Below are 19,096 nucleotides of genomic sequence, written 5' to 3'. Positions count from 1 at the left end.
TGCCTCCTGTCTTCACGGAAACAACCGTATGCCGACCTTGTTTACACACTGCACCAGCTGTTTTAATGTTATTCTGCTTATATATAATAGTTTTAACAGTTCAACTTCATGGCTACGACCGGCAACCGCGATGCCCCAGCAGGTATGGTCATGTATTTCTATGGGCTTTCCACCCTTTTCTTTGTTTTGCCAAATGCCAACTTTGTTTAAGGAGTCATGTACATTGTGTAATTTTGCTTTTCTAACATAGTAATATTATAATGACATTATGTTGTTTAGTTTATGTCTAAAGAGACAGGCATTGGATCAACCAGCGGTTTAGGAAACACCGCAACAACACCGGTATAACAGCATTACTGGCAATGTTTTTGGAAAATCTAAGACACACTATGTATGACAACACCTTATGTGTTGATCCTTAGTAATGACTCAGTAACTCCAGTGTTTACCCTGAAACATTGGAGTACTGATGACATTTGGAACTTTCTTGTATGTTATTGTATTAAGCAATAATGGAATATAATACAGTTTAACTTCTGTAGGCCCTATTATAGTCATCAGACTTACCACTTGACTTGACTTGGCACTTGAGTAGAACTGTAGCCCCCCCCCCCCCCCCCCCCCCCCCCCCTCCATACCTACCTACCTAGTACCTACCCACCCAAATTGAGCATTTGTCCTAATTTCTTTGGCTTAAATGATTGTAAGTAACACGGCTGTCCTGAGTTAAACTGAAAGAGGCTATTGTTTTAGAGTTTTAGATGCCAGCCAAGAGTGAGACACACACACACACACACACACACACACACACACACACACACACACACACACACACACACACACACACACACAGTGGTGGACAGTAACAAAGTACATTTACTTGAGTATTTGTTGATTGACTGTCACGCTCTGACATCACTGTGATGTCAGGGGAACAACACTAGCAGAATCTATATGGAGATCCCTCATCAATTTTAAGCCCATATCTGTGAATGCCAATATATATAGGTATACATGTTAGTCTAACGGTTAGACTAACATTAGACTGACACGTATAGTCTATAGGTTAGACTCTAACCTATAGACTATACGTGTCAGTCCAACCAGTGTGGCTTGTTCTACAGACAGGGATCTCCATATATGGGCATAAAAAAGATTTGGTTAGTGTGGTTCCCCTAACAGGACTTCATAAGGGAATGCCCATATATGGAGGCCACACTTTATTGCTATGTCAACAGAGTTGATTGGAATTTGTTTTAGTGCAGCTCTTACATTATATATATTGTCGCTGTTGGGTGGAAATATTGTATGTCTAAAACAGTTACTTTTCAGGAAAATAATTACCAATGGATGAATTGGTTATTTGAATGGATCCATTCGTAGTTGTTATTCAGTCACAAGTTCTTGTTAATACATTCCATTAGTTAAAAAAAAAGAAGAAAATCATGAGACACGTTTTGAGCTTGTAGATCAGCTATTTTTGCTGCTCTTGTGTGACACTGACTACTAGTATGATGAAGTACGATGTTAATTTGTGAAAAAAAAACATACAAGTTAGGCCCGGATCGCTGGCCTAGCGGTCCGGGCAATTAGGCTCTAATGTAGCCACGGGTTCGAGTCCCGTTCCCGACGATCTTTGCTGCGTGTCTCTCCCCCCGTCTCTCTATGCCTCTTTCTATCAATCTTCACTGAAAACTGTCAATAAAGGCAGAAAAGCCAAAACCAAAAGAAAGACATACAAGTTGGAATATGCAATATGGAGATGGTTTCTGCCCGACAGCAATGACATAATGCTGTACTTGCCCCTGTTTTACAAGCTGCTCTCTCACATGAGCAAATCTTAGGATTTCCCTTGTGAGAACTAACAAGAACATCCATGGTCCTTCCATCCTTCCCTTCAGGGATATTCATTGTTTTCCAGCCACGTGCTCTCTTTTTTTCGGCTTATGTAATACACAACAGTGTTGGTCTGTCCTGTGTCTTAAAACCAGTGGAGTCCTGGAAAATCAAGACAGCACTACTAATAATAAAAAAGAGAAAAAATATCAACTACATCATTTCATGTTAGTTTTGCAAACCGAGCTACAGGAAACCATATTAATACATAATATAAATATATGGTTTATTCCATTTTGATAGAATGAAAGGTTGCCTGAAACTGAATATTCTAGTTGATAGTAACTAATGGGATGGGAGCACTTCTGACTATGCAATCCCTATATATTCTCTGAACATTAATATCAGTGCAGCATCATTTTCACAGATTATTTTAAATGCTGGATATTCAGATAATGTGGAAAAACTGTGCTAATGTCATAATTTGGCATTGTCATAAGCAATATATGTTTTTATTATAAATGTCTAGGGTGTTTGAACAGCTAAAGCCCCGGCCCCCAACATTCAATAAGTTGAGCATTTTTGTGACAGGGGCAGCTATGAAAAAAATCGACCAAAGCAGGTATGAAGGGGTATGATAAAAGGCAGATTTAACCCTATATGTGTTTTGGTCTGGATGACTCCTTTAATGCTTATCAACATTTAATTGACATTAAACATTTACATTTACCTTTTAAAGTAAAGAGGCTTCCAGAGCATTGCAGATGTAGCTGGCTTTGAATGCTAGACATTTACAATACAGATTTATAGCCCCATTATTGTACTCTGAAGCACTGGCGCCTGTTCTATGGAGCCAAGGGGAGCAACGGCTCCCCCAGATCTGCAGCCCCCCCCCCCCCCCCCCCGGAATATTGCGTGCCGATCAAACAACGTGAAGTGCTTTTGCGTACTTATTTAATTATTTATTTAGCGTCATACCCTAGCTCTGGCGTCACTTACTGCACGTTAACACGTACGTTCTTTAAGTAGACCTAAAAATAAAAGTAGTGTGTTGACTAATCATTACAAGTGTCTCTTATTTCTCTTATTTTGAAATCCGATTTTAGAGGAAGTCCGTCTTAACCCAGCTGCCATGACACTCGAAACTCTAGTGTAACTAAGAGCAAGTAAACACGGACCCACGTGGATTAAAAACAATATATTATAGCCACAGTTCATATTTACGATAGGATATTTAAACCATGCAGTGACTTAAACAAGAACACACTTTGGAAATACGGCACATTAACCTCTCGGAATCTCCGTAGCAGCATACAGTATTATGTGAGTAGAGCATCTCATCTGTCTCTCTGTCTGTCTCTCTCATGCTGGTTTATGTCGCATCCGTTGTGGGAGCAGAGCTTGCAGCTCCAATAAAACGCTTGCTGTGCAGTTATCAGGTGCAAAAGACGAGAACGGCCATCGCCGGCGTCTTTTCTCTTTACTAGGCTATTATTTATATTGTCTTGCATGAGCAACTACGAGGTGTGCACTGTGCAGCATATCTTGATACAATCTGCCATAGTTCTCCATCTATTCATCATTGCTTTTAAAAATGGCACTGTTGAATAGGATAACTATTTAATGTGCAGCTCTGAAAGGCTTGCATAGACCTAGTGTTCTATTTATTTGGTCATGTCAGAGCCTATTAAAAAAAAGGTGCACACCAAGCAACATATCCAGGTCCTCCCCTGAAGCCCTAAAGACACCCGAAATGACTTAATAAAGGACGACTTTATAACCGCAGATAACCGATTTTCGCGGCGCCGCTTTGCGGCGCAAAAAAAAAAAAAAGAAAAAAAAAAAGATTCCAGGATTTGTGCTCCCCCTAGTGGGGACAGAGTTAGGCGCCGGTGCTCTGAAGTACGGTCAGTACAGTATGTACAACTGGGGACTTCCTCCACTCATCCCATCATAACTGTACACAGTTCCATTCTGCTACACATGCAGTCACTTTTTCAAAACTTAAAACAAAACTTAAATGTAATTTCCATATAATATTGAAGTCTTTCACCTACATATTAAAATATGATATTGTTGTTGATTAGATATATGGACTAGTATGTCAATACAAATTTAAAATACCCATAACCCATATCTATTGCCATACATCTAACAGGTTTAAGCAGCTCACCATTTGTTCCAGTAAGTACCCTGACCTTCACATGTACAGCATATGAGCTAGAATTTGGATACCAACCCAGCATCCTTTACTTTTGTTTAAATGTTTTCCTAACTGGGAATTGGCAGTTTGTCTGTGGGTGGCCTAGGCTAGTGCTGTAGACTGGCAGTCTCAGCATAGATCCAGTCAGTGATAGAGACATGTTGATGGACTTACTGTCACGCTATGACACATAGGGAGCTTAAGTCTGCTGTCACCGTTGGCGCTAAAGGGTCAACCCTGAACCAGAATTGCCAGATATTTCCACAGATTTATTCAGCTTGATTGACTCTATCTCCTTATATCAGGGCTGTTGGCACTGTAAGTTGCACGCAACCCTTTTAGTTTGGCCGATCACTGTCAGCCGTGACCATCGTCAAGCCCATCTGATCAAAGACCTGTTAACTTATTCGCAAAGCTTACTGTGTCACGGTGACACAAAATGTTAAGTGGATGAGTTCTTCTGGCTGTTTGTCATTCTTTCACCTGTTCTTTCTTTCAGTGTTTTTCAATAAAGAGAGAGACAGACATGATGCAACCCCCTGTCAAAATGAACATCTCTTCTGCCATGTCTCTAGTAGACTAGAGCTACTAGTGTGGGGACTGCGTATAATAACATATTTGCTAAATCCGGTATATTGAAGTTGGATTTATGTGAGGTCCATTAATATGAATTGTCCTGTGACCCGTCCAAATAAACAAATCAAGTAAAGTAAAGAGCTCACCTGAATATGGGCATATTACCATAGAAGCTTCTTACTGTACTATGGTGTTAGTAAGGTCAGTTCTCAACAGCAGCTGTGTGTGCTACTTAATAGGAAGTGATTCTTGAATATGGGTTTGATTTCTACTGAAGTCAACCTCATGACCTTTTGGGATTAATGCATATTCCTCTTTCCTCAAGTTATGTTTAGGCCTGCCCTTCAATAAACATGTTCTGTAACTTTGACTGTACATTTTGAAAAAATACAATTAAACCATTCAAGAATCATTTGTTTAGATTTTTCTAATTTTGACAGTTGAATAAATGTGTGTCTGTGGTCTGGTACAATTATGGTTCATGATTAAGAAGCTACCATGTTTGAAAATTACACAAAACCAATAATCCCATATACCGGTACTACTTGTGTCTATAAGCGATGAACATATGTTCTGCACATTGCTATTGTCTGTAATGCACAAGGTGCCCTGGTGAAAGCTGATTAGCACAAATTAATGATTATTATCATTAGCCTATTCATTTCAGCTAGAAGAGAGTAATTGACGACAAGAAATATTGAGAGTTGTGTACAACCCTGTAACAATATGAGCAATAACCACTTTCTCACAGAAATCAATGTTCACTCGGAGGGAAAAATTGGGCAGTTGTCTTGTGGTAGCATTAGCCTGGTCCCTTTGGTGTTCCTGTGAACATTCAACTTGCTTACTGTACTTCTGCTGCTGAGTGACCCACATTCTACTACTGTCTGCAGTTTATTGCCCCTGACTGAGTCACATCACAACATGTCCAATCGCTGACTGTAGTCTGAGCAGATTGGTACAATCCTGAGTCAACATGTTATCCTTCCTGGCTCACGTGCTACTGACTAGCTACTGATTTATTCTTAAGTGAGTTGACCCTTATTGAACTACATAGTAATAAATACAGACAATATAAACACCATCTTTTCTTTTTATCGGAACAGTCCACAATGTGTGTTCAGTGCTGCAAAGCACCTAGTGCTCATGAGGATTTAAGTTTAAGTCCTTTCTTCTATTATATAGGTTTTGTCTGGAGTAGCATGCTAATGGGATGCATATTTTGGAATGACTACAGATGGAGAATTGTTTTGAGGTGTGTTGAGTTACTGTCACTACTAGTACTATGACACATTGAACAATGTTGTTTTGGACCATACATAATGAACTCTGTGTGTGCCCTAGCTTTGTTACAAAAATAGCCTTGGTGACCTGAACTCAGAAACCGCAGTAGACCATCTGCGACATCTATCTATATCTGTTTCTCCCATATCTGGCTTTCTTTACACTCGCTTTTTCTTTTTTTTACCCCTTACCTTGATTGTTATTATCGCAAGATTAGGGTTTGAAATTCACTAGCAAAATGATGGCAGTGCACATTGTTTCTAGCAGGTAAAGAAGTGATCTTGAAGAGGTGGGTAGGTCTGTGTGTTAGTGGCAAGCTAATTCCACTTATTGGTGCATTCAGTGGCATCAGCGTCTATACTACTTTAATTAAACACCACCCTGCATTGGAACACCACCCTGCTTCCAGTGTCTAGCCCACATTTACACAACCCTGCTTAGAATTGGAACTTGGCAGTCTGTTTCACCCAGCCTAACAATGTGTAATTACCTCAGCATAAAGTATTATCACAAGATCCAAACTGTTTCATTCGCATTTTCACCCATTTTGTGGGGGAAAGTTATTGGGGAAATTAAGTTCTTCTGAGAATCTGCCATGGGTCCAATTTGACCTTCTGTTTTTCATTAAACACTAGCCTTGACAAACCTAGTCAGGCCAGAATTCTGAGAGTTGCCAGCCGTGGCTACCTACTGTGACCATCCAAGGAATTTACCTGTCTATCTTCTACACTGGTATCCGTCTTAATTTACCAGAGCTGTCTGACATAGCAGCACAGCAGCGGAATCAGACCTTTTTTGAGCGGTGGTCAGCCGCTCATCTGAGTAGCTATGTCCGTGCTATGTGGCTGGCTAGCTTTGTGCGTATCATGGTAATACCTCTGCTGACCAGTGACCACACTCACATTAAGGGAGGTGCGCTGTTGAATAGGCCAGGCACACTCACACTCAATCACACACACACACACGCGCACACACACAGCCTCCACCGCTCAGTTCACACAGGTGTGATTTTTTAGGTCTGTTTACAGTAGCACAGACTCACTACACCATATTTGTGCGAAAGTAAAATACATCGCACATTTCAGAATGTGTATAAAAGACCATATGGTTCTTCATCTGAAAAGTGAGTGGTACTTAACATTTTTTAGTTCAGTGATCATTCAAATAAATCTGTCCGGGTTGTGTTAATGTAAAGTGCTTGCCTTTGGCTTGGATGGGCACTCGCCACACTCCAATGAACACAATGACAGTGTTCATAGGAATACAGGTTGGTCTCTGGGTGACTGTTTTTGTTCAGTGGGATGGGGAACAGTGGAGGATAGAGAAACCTCTCTACGCATCTTGCTCTCCTGGTGAAACTCCTCACTGTCAGATGAAAAGAAGCAGCTATAGACTCCATGTGTATTGTCTCTACAACCTCCCTAGAAAAACTGTTTGGGTTGGCAGCTACAGGGACCACAGTACACACATGGAGAATTGGCAAATAATTAATCGGAGAGAACATGAGGAAAATGTAAAAAGGAAAATAAAATAACATTAGATATATAAATATATGCATGCATTCATAATTTAAAACTAAGCCTTACCCCTTGACTGTAAGGCTGCCATAAAGTATATGATAACTATGCTGCACTAAACATCCAGCGGCGGTTTTCTCACCTGGGTTGGTAATGAATATATGCTGACTGATGAGGAAGAGACAGCTTGAAGAACAGGAACAAAGCTTGTCACTTAATACCTGAGGGAGAAAGAGACTAGGAACATACTGACGGTATGGAGACAATGTGCAAAGGTGTCATATTGATATAAAGCCGGCAAAAACTTTGAGGACAGACTTTCCTTCACAAACAATGCCCAGCTGCCCACATACACGTGTGTTGGTGACAGGCCTATGTCCCTTTTTGATAGTCTTAGCAGTTCAAGCAAACAACAGCAGTCCTATAGTTCTGAGGGAGATTTTTTTAGAACCTAAAAAAAAGAAACCCTGCAACATTATTTTATGACAGTCAGAGTTGGAGCGCTAATGGATGATTGATGACAAGGCCAGACCAGTTCATTATAATGATGCCGCATGTGTCAAATTAGTGTTGTTTCTCAGGCTTGCGATTTAGAATTACAGCTCATTTTGAGTCGTCCTTGCTTTCTTTTTACTATTGATGTGTTTATGTTGTGGAGCTGAGATTATTTCTGAGGAAATTGTTTTTTTCATCGTATTGGCCTTCCTCAATTTGTAGACCTTATGACAAATTCCCCTTTATCACATATTCCATGAAGACACACTTGTACTCGCAGAAATTGACTGTTCTAACAGATGACTTAAGTTGAGCATCATACTTGAATGGATGGATGGATGGATGGATGGATGAATGTAAGGTTAAGAATAATTTGGCCTGGGGCCACCTAAATCAGTATGGGTTATCCCACATGGAGCAAGTAGCCTATGACTATGAGATATGTTGTTTGGGACTAAATTGATGGACGGACTATAACGTCCCACGACTCCCACCGCTAGCAGAGCTGAAAATGTTTTGAAAATTATGCAGGAAATGCTTCATTCTCATCCATCTCCTTTTCTTCTCATTTAGGAACCGACAGACAGCCTGAGTCTGAGGCTCACTATGGCTCCAGTGACAACACCTGCGAACACAACCACCACGGCACCAACCATAGCCACCATGGCTTTCCCACAACGACTGCAGGTCATTGGTTGGGGGCCGATCGAGAGGAGGAGGCTCTTCGCAGGAAACTGAAATACTTCTTCATGAGCCCCTGTGACAAGTACTACGCTAAGGGTCGCAAACCCTTCAAGTTGGGCCTGCAGTTGCTCAAGATCATTATTGTCACTGTGCAGGTACTGTTTATGTATTTTTTAATTATTATTTTTTCATAGTGAGAAATAATATGGAAGAGAAAAGGAAAAAAGCGGAGGATGAAGACGAGAGGGAAAGGGGGGATAGGGGAGGAGACGGTATGGGAAAATCAGTGTATTGATTCTATTTCAGATTTTCATATTACTGAATGTCATACAGCAACATAACACCTTGCAGAGGCGCAACATAATGAATGAAGTCAGAAATGTACAGTGCAAACATGAAGTACTCAAAATGAACAGAGGAGAATAAACAATAAAGACAAGTTGCTATTAGAAAGAGCTCTTTAACACAAAGCCTGCAAGGTTTGCTAGTGTTTTCGCAACATACTGCCCAAGGCTTCAAAAAAGAAAAAAGTGATCCAGGCACTCAGGTTTAAAAAGGAGGAACAGCTTTATTTCAAGGCTTTTTACTTTCTGTTTGACTTTAACATTTTCTCAGAATTTACAAGGTACAAGGTCTTTGGTTCTCACAGGGGTTGACACTAATGGTTGCCTGACTGCCCGTGGTAAATAAATAAAACGTTCAGGCAAGTGGAGTTTGCTTTCAGGTTGCCCGACTAGCAAGTGTGTTTGAGTGGGGAAATATTATTGGCTATTCATCAGAACAATGCTACCTTTTTGCAAGTGGCAGTTGCGGTCACAGATATAAAGAGCTAGATGCCTCGGTCGCCTCTGCAGTTAATTGGAGCGTTCTAGTCCGGACTTCCTGGAAAACCAAGGGAACGCTGTCAGTCAAAGTGACTACTGGCCAATCACAGCGCGACTTTTCCGGGACTTATCCAAGGACCACAATTCAATTCAACAGAGCCAGTTCCGATGTTGCGCGGCTCAGCTGTTCTCACAGGCTGCGTACGTAAAGACCCCCTGCCTCTGATTGGCCTGGCAACTTCCCTATGTGTGACGCACGCGGAAGCAATGAACACGGAAGTGATGAAGATTCCCTTGGTTGCTAAATGCATACGCCCCCTAGCCGAAGGAGGCGTCTACCTTTCTATGTCTATGGTTGCGGTCATTCTGTTTTTCAAAGTGACTATCGCCACTCAGCAGTTATCGGTTGGATTTAATATGTTCTACAAGTGCTTCATTTTAATGTGAAAATTGAAAGTGTGATGCCTTTGATGCAAGTCTCAAGCATGCAAGTAGTCAGTTAAAAAAGTGTTCAAATGGACGGTAATTACATTTTTACCTATCATTTTATAATGGACGATTTGCTTTTCGGGCAAATTGACATGCCGTTTGGACAAGTAGAACATAACCTTTACTTGTAGGTACTTGCCTGATGGGCAAGAACCTCTGAGACTTATGTGTCACAGCGTACACATTTCAGCAGGAAGCGCAAAGACGATACTTGGGTTTTTACAGTTTTGGGCTGTTGATTCATTGACCGTTGCCTCTGATGGTTCCATATTACAATGTCCCCTTTTTGTTAACGTTCACTGGGAAATGCAAACACTGGTAAAAATACAGCAAGGGCCTGCAATGTAATCCTGGTTACAGTTGAGCGTTGTGGCTGTGTTTGGGGACTCAATTACATACTATACATACTATAAAGCTTACAGACAGGAAAAGGCAGACAATCAGACGGCCTCATTACAATAGTTTCGCACTCACACTTCCAGCAGCTCAATGAAGAACATTTGGGACCATGTTCAATCATAGTTTTTTTTTTTTTTTTTTCTTTTTGCTCTCTGCCATATCACTTTTATCTCACACTCACCCCTCTCCCTCTCAACTCGCCTGGCTCCTGTCTCATTCTTCTTTGACTCATTTTTCTCTGTCTTATTACTCAACCTATCTCTCAATCTGTCTTATCCCCTGCTCTCTCGCATCACTTTCTGACACATCTTTCCTCCCTCCAGTTAGTGCTGTTTGGACTGAGTAACCAAGTGGTGGTGACGTTCAAGGAGGAAAACACCATGACCTTCAAACACCTGTTCCTCAAGGACTATGACGAGGCCTCAGATGATTCCTTTGCTGTGTACACGCAGAGGGATGTCTATGATCACATCTTCTATGCTGTGGACAAGGTTAGCATTAACCTTACATTGGTGTGCAAACCCTGCCTGTACCAACATCCCCAAAGAATCCAGGTTATGTCAAACTGGGTGGCAGTGGCCCAATAGGTAGAGTGGCCACCTTGGAATCAGAAGGTTCCCGGTTTGATCACCTGCTCCTCCTGGCTGCTTGTCAAAGTGCTCTTGGGCAAGGTGCCTTGCATGGTTTCATCTGCTGTCATTCTGCGCGCGTGTGTGTGTGTGTGTGTGTGTGTGTGTGTGTGTGTGTGTGTGTGTGTGTGTGTGTGTGTGTGTGTGTGTGTGTGTGTGTGTGTGTGTGTGTGTGTGTGTGTGTGTGTGTGTGTGTGTGTGTGTGTGTGTGTGTGTGTGTGTGTGTGTGTGTGTAAAACATTTTGAAGTGCTTTGGATAAAGGCGCTATATAAATGCAATCAATTTACTCAGTCAATTTAAAAGTTAATCATAATAGAGTTATTTTAGTTTCCCAGCCGATGCTAATCCTTGCCCCCACCCAGGTTCAGGTTAACGTTGTCGTACAATAGTGTCATGCATCAAAAATAGCAGATCTACAACACCGTAAGGTGTGTATAAATTAGGATTTTGTTTTCGGTTTAGGTCTCGAGATCAGGTCACTTTAGTTTTTGTAGTCATTTTGGTGAGGAGGAGCAACACGTGAGTCTGCTGCTCCTTCCCCAGGACAACTGAGTTTTTTTTAATAATGAATAGTTGTTAATGAAGTGCCATCAGATATTAAAACACAAGCAAGCAAAATATGATTTTAGTCCATTCAGAAGCGTAGCTTCCATCTCAGCTTAAGAACCATAAACCATGATTCAATCAAAATCAAAGAAAGGAGGAGCATTGTTGTTTTAGTAGTTCTTCCTGTGTCCTCCCCAGTATCTGACCTTACCAGAGACCACGGTGGGGCGCTACGCATATGTCTACGATGTGGGTGCTGTGAATGGCACCGCCCTCTCACTCTGCCAGCAGTACTACAAGAAGGGAAGCATTGACCCAGCCAATGATACCTTCAACATAGACCCTCGGGTCATGACAGGTACAAGATCACTTGGAAGAATGGCAAAAACCATACGTTTTAGGTGTTCCCCATGTTTCTGCTATGAGTGAAGCAGTCTGTTATATGATATGTACAATTGTATATCATAGTAATATCGGCTTGCCTTTATTCTTTCTTTTTTCATCATGGTGAAGTTTCCAGTAGCCTTTGTTTGCCTATATTCATGAGCAAAAATTACTGTAGTTTCATTACTGGCAAGGATGTTACATTACCTTAGAGTACCCCACTTCCTCCTTTGTGTGAAATTTCATCCAACGAAAGTGAAAACAAAACATTGGAAATAACCACAAATGTACTTCTTCCATGTCTCTCTACTGTTATCACATAGGAGTTTTGTAATTATGTTAATTTGTACAATGACTCTAGATTGAAATAAATGCTTTTACGTGACTGTCTACATCAGTGGTTCTCAACCTTTTCAGACCGCGACCCCCAAAATAATCATATTTCAACTGGGGACCCCCCACTCTGCAGTCTGCACAAGCACTTGCAATTCAGGCTTTTGCAAATCCTGCCCCATTCTGCCCTGTTACTATGGTGGGACATTTGACCCTGGGCAGATTGTTTTTATAGTGGCAGTGAATGGGATTTTTAAATTTTTTCATAGCCTCATTACAGCTATATAAAGTACCAAAGGAAAAACATCTAGGTGATATTAATAAAAAGGGAAGACAAAGGTACAGTAGTTACATTGCAAAACAGGGGGTTTCCCCGAAAATACATGTTTTAATTTGTTTAATCCCAGTGGGACAGAATCATCCATTGCAGATTCTTTTATAGTGGAAGTGGATGGGATTTTTTTATTTTTTCATAGCCTCATTACAGCTATATAAAGTACCAAAAAAAACACATCTACGTGATATTAATAAAAGGGGAAGAAAAAGGTACAGTAATTACATAGCAAAACAGTAGTTTTCCCCCGAAAATATATGTTTTAATTAGTTTAATCCTCTGGATCAGAGAGAGAATAGAAATAGAAAGAGAAAGCGCATTGCATCTTGGGTAGGAAGAGGAGAGCCAGATTATAGTTTTCCTCACATAATAGGCTGGCTTTTCGTAATTCTGCCCATTTAAAATATATGTACCCAATCGTAACTAGTTAGACCATTGATAAGGTCCATGTGAACTAGTTTGTTGAAGCTTATTCATTATGATGAGCGAGATCGCTATCACCGCCCGCGGCCGTACTGGACGAATGCCGTGTCACGCAGAGCGGACAGTTTTTGAAAGCCTGAAGCAACATTCTCCACTGCACAAACTCCACCCCCGATAGCAAAAAGTGAATGGTTTTTTCTGGTTGGCCAGTCAGGGAGTCTCAGGGACCAATCAGAAGGCTGACAAACGGTGAATTGTTGTAGTTGGCATTACATTTAGTTTGACTCAATCTATTCCATTGTAAAAATAGCAGATCTACATGCTCACAACGCCTCGCAATGCGAGGCATTTTGAGCATGTAGATCTTTCTTTTTTTGCCTAATATTTGACAATGTTACCAATGTTTGACCAGAGGTACTACAAAGGTCTTTAAAGTCCTTAAATTGTCACTTTAGAAATGTGCAAATACCCTGTGGGTCTATACACGTATACTGTATGTTGATCTTTAGTGAGCAAACAATGTTATCATTTAGCTAAACATCTGGGGACCCCCCCAAAATAATTTGGGGACCCCTCTGGGGTCATGAAACAGTTGCTACACTGTCTGTATGTGTCTCTCCCCCCTCCCAGACTGTATTGGTGTGAACCCTCTGTCTGTCCCGCCGCCTGCCCTCACTGATGGCTACAGAAACTTCACCCTCAAGTTCCACAAGTAAGGTTTAATTTGTCTTGCTCCAGCCTTTCCTTGCTACAGCCCCATTGGAGAGACTATCTCTGTGTAGTATCTCTTTTCATTCAACAAGGGACTTATCTCACTCACTCACTCACACACACATGCATACGCACACCCATGCATGTATGCAAAAGCATGCATACAAGTCACCTACATCTTGTCGCTAATCTACAATGTTGCTTTACAAATTGATTGTAAAACAATTTGGGGGGGAAAAAACTACAACAAAAAAGGCAGGTGCAACAGTCATAAATCAGTTTTGTGGTCTGACATTACCGACATTCTCCTGTCTGTCTGTCTGTCTGTCTGTCTGTCTGTCTGTCTGTCTGTCTGTCTGTCTGTCTGTGTCTCTCTCCTCCATCCCTCATCTTCCTTACTGGTTAGACTCATTAATGTTACCATACAGTTCCAGCTGAAGGCTATTAATATTCAGACCATCATCAACAATGAGATCCCTGACTGTTATACATTCTACATTACGGTGAGAGCAACACACACACACGCGCACACACACACACACACACACACACACACACACACACACACACACACACACACACACACACACACACACACACACACACACACACACACACACACACACACACACACACACACACACACAAACAATGGTTTCCTCTGCCCTCGGTGTATGAATGTGTGTGTGTGTGTGAATGGATGAATGTAATGCACAATCCATGTAAAGCGCCTTGGATAAAGGATGCAGCATTTACCATTTACCATTTTATATGTAGGGCCGTCATTGACTAAAGACATTCTCAGCCAAGTCATTGTATTTATCCACTTCACTTCCCGGCATCCATTCATTTTGGGAAAATCTATTGAAAAGTGTTTGAAATTTTCGGTGGGGGAAAAAAGAAAATAAATCAAGGCAATTGTAGGAAGGTAAAAACCCACATATTTACTTGTGAACCATAAAAACGGGGTTTGGGGAACACTGTTAACATCATCTCTGCTGCTACTCTGCTGTCTTACAGATAGTCCTGGACAACAAGGCTCACAGTGGTAAAGTTAAGATCACTCTACAGAACCGGGCCTCTATAAAGGAATGTAAATATCCCAGCGTCTCTGGACATGGTGAGACACAGTCTGAATGGGACAGCATGGATGGGTGAATGGATGAATAATGGGAGATATAATGCCTGTCCTATATTCTTCTTTGTTTATTATAGTATTGTGCTTTTATATACTAAGTATATAGATATAGCCTACACACTATATTGTGAATGTACTGTATGTATATACATATATACTGTATACAGTGTATCTACACACACACACACACACACACACACACACACACACACACACACACACACACACACACACACACACACACACACACACACACTGTGATGTAAACAATAAACACGCTGTTGGTTTTGGTTTCTTCTATATGCTTCAACTCTCAGCGGAGAACTACACACGTCTGGCGTTTGACGTGGCGGTGGCTTTGGTGTGTTTGCTGTCATTGCTGCTATGTGGACGGTCCATACTGCGAGGCATCATGCTACAACATGTAAGGATGGGATCACATTTCGCATGTTTTTTATTGAGACGTTTTTATATACAATACTGTATACATGCAACCGAAAGAACATGCTGGGACATAGAGACAGGATGGAGGCTTGATTGATTGATTGATGGGGACATGAGACAAGATGGTGTAAATAAACATCCTTTTGCTTTAGTTTTTTAGATAGGATAGAGACACTTGTAAACTTTAGGACGGAGAGGTCAATTCTGAGAGTGCCCCTTGAACAGAAGATTGATGTAGTGTAAAACTGCAGAGCTGAGGAAATGGGAGACCCAATAATCCAACTGCGTAGTCAGTCACTCACTTAACTGAAACACCAACAGGGGGGCCAACAGTGCTATTTACTGACTGGATCAATCAACAGTCCCCACAGGCTATGAGATTTGGGATTTTAATTGATTGATTGAATGGCCCAAACGACACCGTTTATCGAGAGGCCCGGCTACGTTGATCTCTAGTGATTGGTTAGGAAAAATCTAATCCCCTCCCCCTTGGAAATCCCTTAAAGTGGAAGCGTTGTCAGACTGAAGCATCCAGGCTTTAGTCTGATATCAGGCTAGGTTAGGGGGAGAAGATGAGTAGATGATGCAGTTGAATGTCAATGGTCCACAAGCCATCAAAGGTTATATGTATCATGAAATCATCCTCAATATCATGACTTTGCTTTTATTTTTACAATCCTACATGGGATGTGATGTTTACCAAGCTTCTATACTGTTTCCCTCCCCTCGATCATTCTCCACTCTTTCTTACTCATGTCTTTTTCAGGAATTTGTTGAGTTTTTCAAGGATAGTCTCAATCGTACGGTGACGTCAGCCGACCGTCTGGAGTTCATCAACGGCTGGTATATCCTTCTCATCATCAGCGACATCCTCACTATCATTGGCAGTGTGATCAAAATAGGCATTGAATCCAAGGTTTGTACTCTTTGCGCCCTCTAGTGGCCATTATGTGCTACTGACTTTTTACATTGTTGTTTTTGAACTTCAACAACATTCTCTCAATATTGTGAATGAGTGGGGTCCACAACTTCAGTATATCGTCTTAATGTTCTAATTTAGTCATTCTTTAGCTTATCATCACCTGAGCTATGATTGTTACTTCCCTGTCAAACAAACCTGTCTTACGGTGACTGTTCCTACTCTCCTGATAGACTATGTCTGCCTATGATTTGTGCGGTATCCTGTTGGGAACCTCCACGCTACTGGTATGGGTTGGAGTCATTCGCTACCTCACCTTCTTCCAGAAGTACAACGTAAGTTACAGACGTGCAGGAATGCTTATGTGATTGAAGACAGGCAACGGCGAATCTTTCTTTCCCCGTTAACCGTACTCTCAAACAAATACACACTTGCATGATTCGTAATTGCTGTCTAAGACATTGTTCTGCCCATAGATCCTGATAGTGACGCTGCGGGCTGCCTTCCCCAATGTGATCCGGTTCTGCTGCTGTGTTGCTGTCATCTATCTGGGTTACTGCTTCTGTGGTTGGATCGTTCTGGGACCATACCATGAGAAGGTTTGACAACTATTCTCTCTTAATCACATTAACCCTGCTGCCACAGTTTTGGGCAAAGTAAAAAAAAAAATATTAATAATAATTGAATTAAGAAAATAGTGTAAAACATATATATAATCTCGAAAATAGCATCTACAAGCTCATGGTGTGAGCTTGTAAATTGGCTATTTTATATTTAATTTGTTGTACAAATACGCATAGGGCTAAAAGGAGTAGTTCACCTCCAAAACTTATTTATTACTCACGCCATGGAGACTTGAGTTCAATCATATCTTTTTGTATTTGTCGCATTCCTAAGACAAAATCTTCATCTACTATGAATTTATGATTCCGGAATCAATGGGGGTAAATTTACAATTTTTTTCCATTTTATTTTAAATTAAATACTTTATTGAAATTGTTTTGTGAAAAGAATTTTCTTTTTCTTTTTAACTTTTTAAAATATTTTGAAAAAAAATAAAATATATATATATATATATATATATATATATATTATTATTATTATTATTACCCATTATTATTTTTTAATGTAGGAAACGGGAAAAAAAGGAGAGATACTGTTTGCGTAACGATAGTATTCTAGAGCCCTGGCGGACCCTGGTCAGCTACATAATAAGGATAAAGTGGTCAGGGATCACATTTCAGCCATAGAACAACGGCTTACATTTTCTATAAACATTCTGATTGCGTTGCAGTTCCGCTCTCTGTCCATGGTGTCCGAGTGCCTGTTTTCCCTCATCAACGGAGACGACATGTACGTGACCTTCTCGGGAATGCAGGAGAGCAACATCCTGGTGTGGGTGTTCAGCCAGATCTACCTCTACACCTTCATCTCCCTCTTCATCTACATGGTGTTGTCACTCTTCATCGCTCTCATCACCGGGGCCTATGAGACTATCAAGGTGTGCTTCCTAATTATATATATCGTTTTTTTATGTGCATGTAGGTGGAGTGATTTATTCATTCAGATTAACCCACTAAGTCCAGGAAAGCCTATTGCTTTACCCTTTATAAAACCACGAAAGCATCTGTGTCATTTTAGATGTAGCAGGAATTTCTTTTACATTTTTGAATAAACAATAGAAGAGTTTAATTGGGCACGAAGTTACCAAATAACATGCCACAAATATGTATTTACTTACAAAATGTGACAATGCTTCCTCTACGACTCCACCAGCACCAAATCCAAGAGCCCATGCACATTACGGACCTGCATGCCTTCATAGCCGAGTGTACGGACACACCAAGCTCTGGGAAGTTCAAGGGTCTGGAGACCTCGCCCTGCTCCTTCTTCTGCTGCTGTGACAGGTTGGTGGCACAGCGGTCAACAAGACAAATGAACCCTTTAAGGCCTGGAACGCATCTGTGTAGTTTAAGACTTGAACGCAGTTTAGTATGAGAAACGGCACATCATGTCTCCGTCCGGACGTCTGTCCATGTACGCTTTTTCACGGTCTGTGGCTTTTCCACTCTGACATCACGCTCTGACATCACTGTGATGTCAGGGGAATCCCTTTTATGCCTGTATGGAGTTCCGTTACGTCATCAATATTAAGCCCATATCTAACAGGACATCATATGGGAATGCCCATATATAGAGACCACACTAACAGAATCCATATATGGCCAAGACGGCCCATATCTGTGTGGCTGGTTTAACAGACAGGGATCTCCATATATGGGCATATAAGGGATTGTATGTATGATGTCAGATGTCATAGGACTTTCACATAACGAATAAGGCGTCTATATTACACATTAATCCATTTTGTGGGGAGTTGTTTCTTCAAATAATTTCATTTTCCTTTTTGTATATGTTGTTTCTTTTTTTATTATTGTTACATAATAACCCATTACTTGTGTTCTTGCTGCAGAACAACAACATACGAGGATGTCCTCCTGGTGAACTGAAGTGTGACCTCGCCTCAGTGACATCACTCCCTGGCCATAGTGTCATACTGCGCACACTCCTGACGCTCCTGGCATTGTTTCCCTGATACCGAACCTGGGTCCTTCCTGATCTCATCAGCACTTTCCGTGAAGGACGGCCCTCTGCGTTCTGGGTACAGACTGACAGTTCACTGTGCTAACTGGAGCCCTTTTCTGTCCCAGGAGTGTATACCTGCCAGGACCAGGACTGGTCACATCACATAGACTAGAGCATACACTGTACTAGCAGAGCACAGTGTGGAGGAATATTGACATTGACATCTGCTTAATTGGTTCTGTGTTCCACAGTCCATCCAGCGAGGATGCATATAGTGATACATTTCCGGCTTCTCCTTTTACTGTTCACTTGACTCTGACCAGAAATGGACCAGCACTGCA

At 41.2% G+C, this 19,096-nt stretch overlaps 1 protein-coding gene across 1 annotated transcript; it reads left to right on the top strand.

Annotated features, from left to right (window-relative positions):
* Positions 1 to 21: 21 nt before the first annotated feature.
* Positions 22 to 18,808, top strand: mcoln1a (mucolipin TRP cation channel 1a). Its single transcript, XM_080721314.1, has 14 exons — positions 22 to 142; positions 8,485 to 8,750; positions 10,631 to 10,798; positions 11,682 to 11,841; positions 13,588 to 13,669; positions 14,075 to 14,171; positions 14,689 to 14,788; positions 15,124 to 15,230; positions 16,017 to 16,166; positions 16,403 to 16,504; positions 16,646 to 16,768; positions 17,464 to 17,670; positions 17,946 to 18,076; positions 18,643 to 18,808. The coding sequence occupies exons 1-14, from the start codon at positions 109 to 111 to the stop codon at positions 18,677 to 18,679; spliced, it is 1,764 nt and encodes a 587-aa protein (XP_080577440.1). The 5' UTR covers positions 22 to 108; the 3' UTR covers positions 18,680 to 18,808.
* The last annotated feature ends 288 nt before the right edge of the window (positions 18,809 to 19,096 follow it).

The sequence above is a fragment of the Nannobrachium achirus genome, assembly GCF_963921795.1.
Source record: "Nannobrachium achirus genome assembly, chromosome: 3".
In the NCBI taxonomy this organism is placed as follows: Eukaryota; Metazoa; Chordata; class Actinopteri; order Myctophiformes; family Myctophidae; genus Nannobrachium; species Nannobrachium achirus.
Note: the sequence above shows the minus strand (reverse complement) of the source record. Positions and strands in the feature narration are given on the sequence as shown.

What these genes read in the sequence shown, in the direction of transcription:
- mcoln1a (XM_080721314.1), top strand. Translation starts at nt 109, where the DNA reads ATGGCTACGACCGGCAACCGCGATGCCCCAGCAG. An exon ending in TTCACCCTCAAGTTCCACAA is followed by an intron (nt 13,670 to 14,074) that starts GTAAGGTTTAAT and finishes CTTACTGGTTAG; the next exon opens with ACTCATTAATGTTACCATAC. An exon ending in GTTATACATTCTACATTACG is followed by an intron (nt 14,172 to 14,688) that starts GTGAGAGCAACA and finishes GCTGTCTTACAG; the next exon opens with ATAGTCCTGGACAACAAGGC.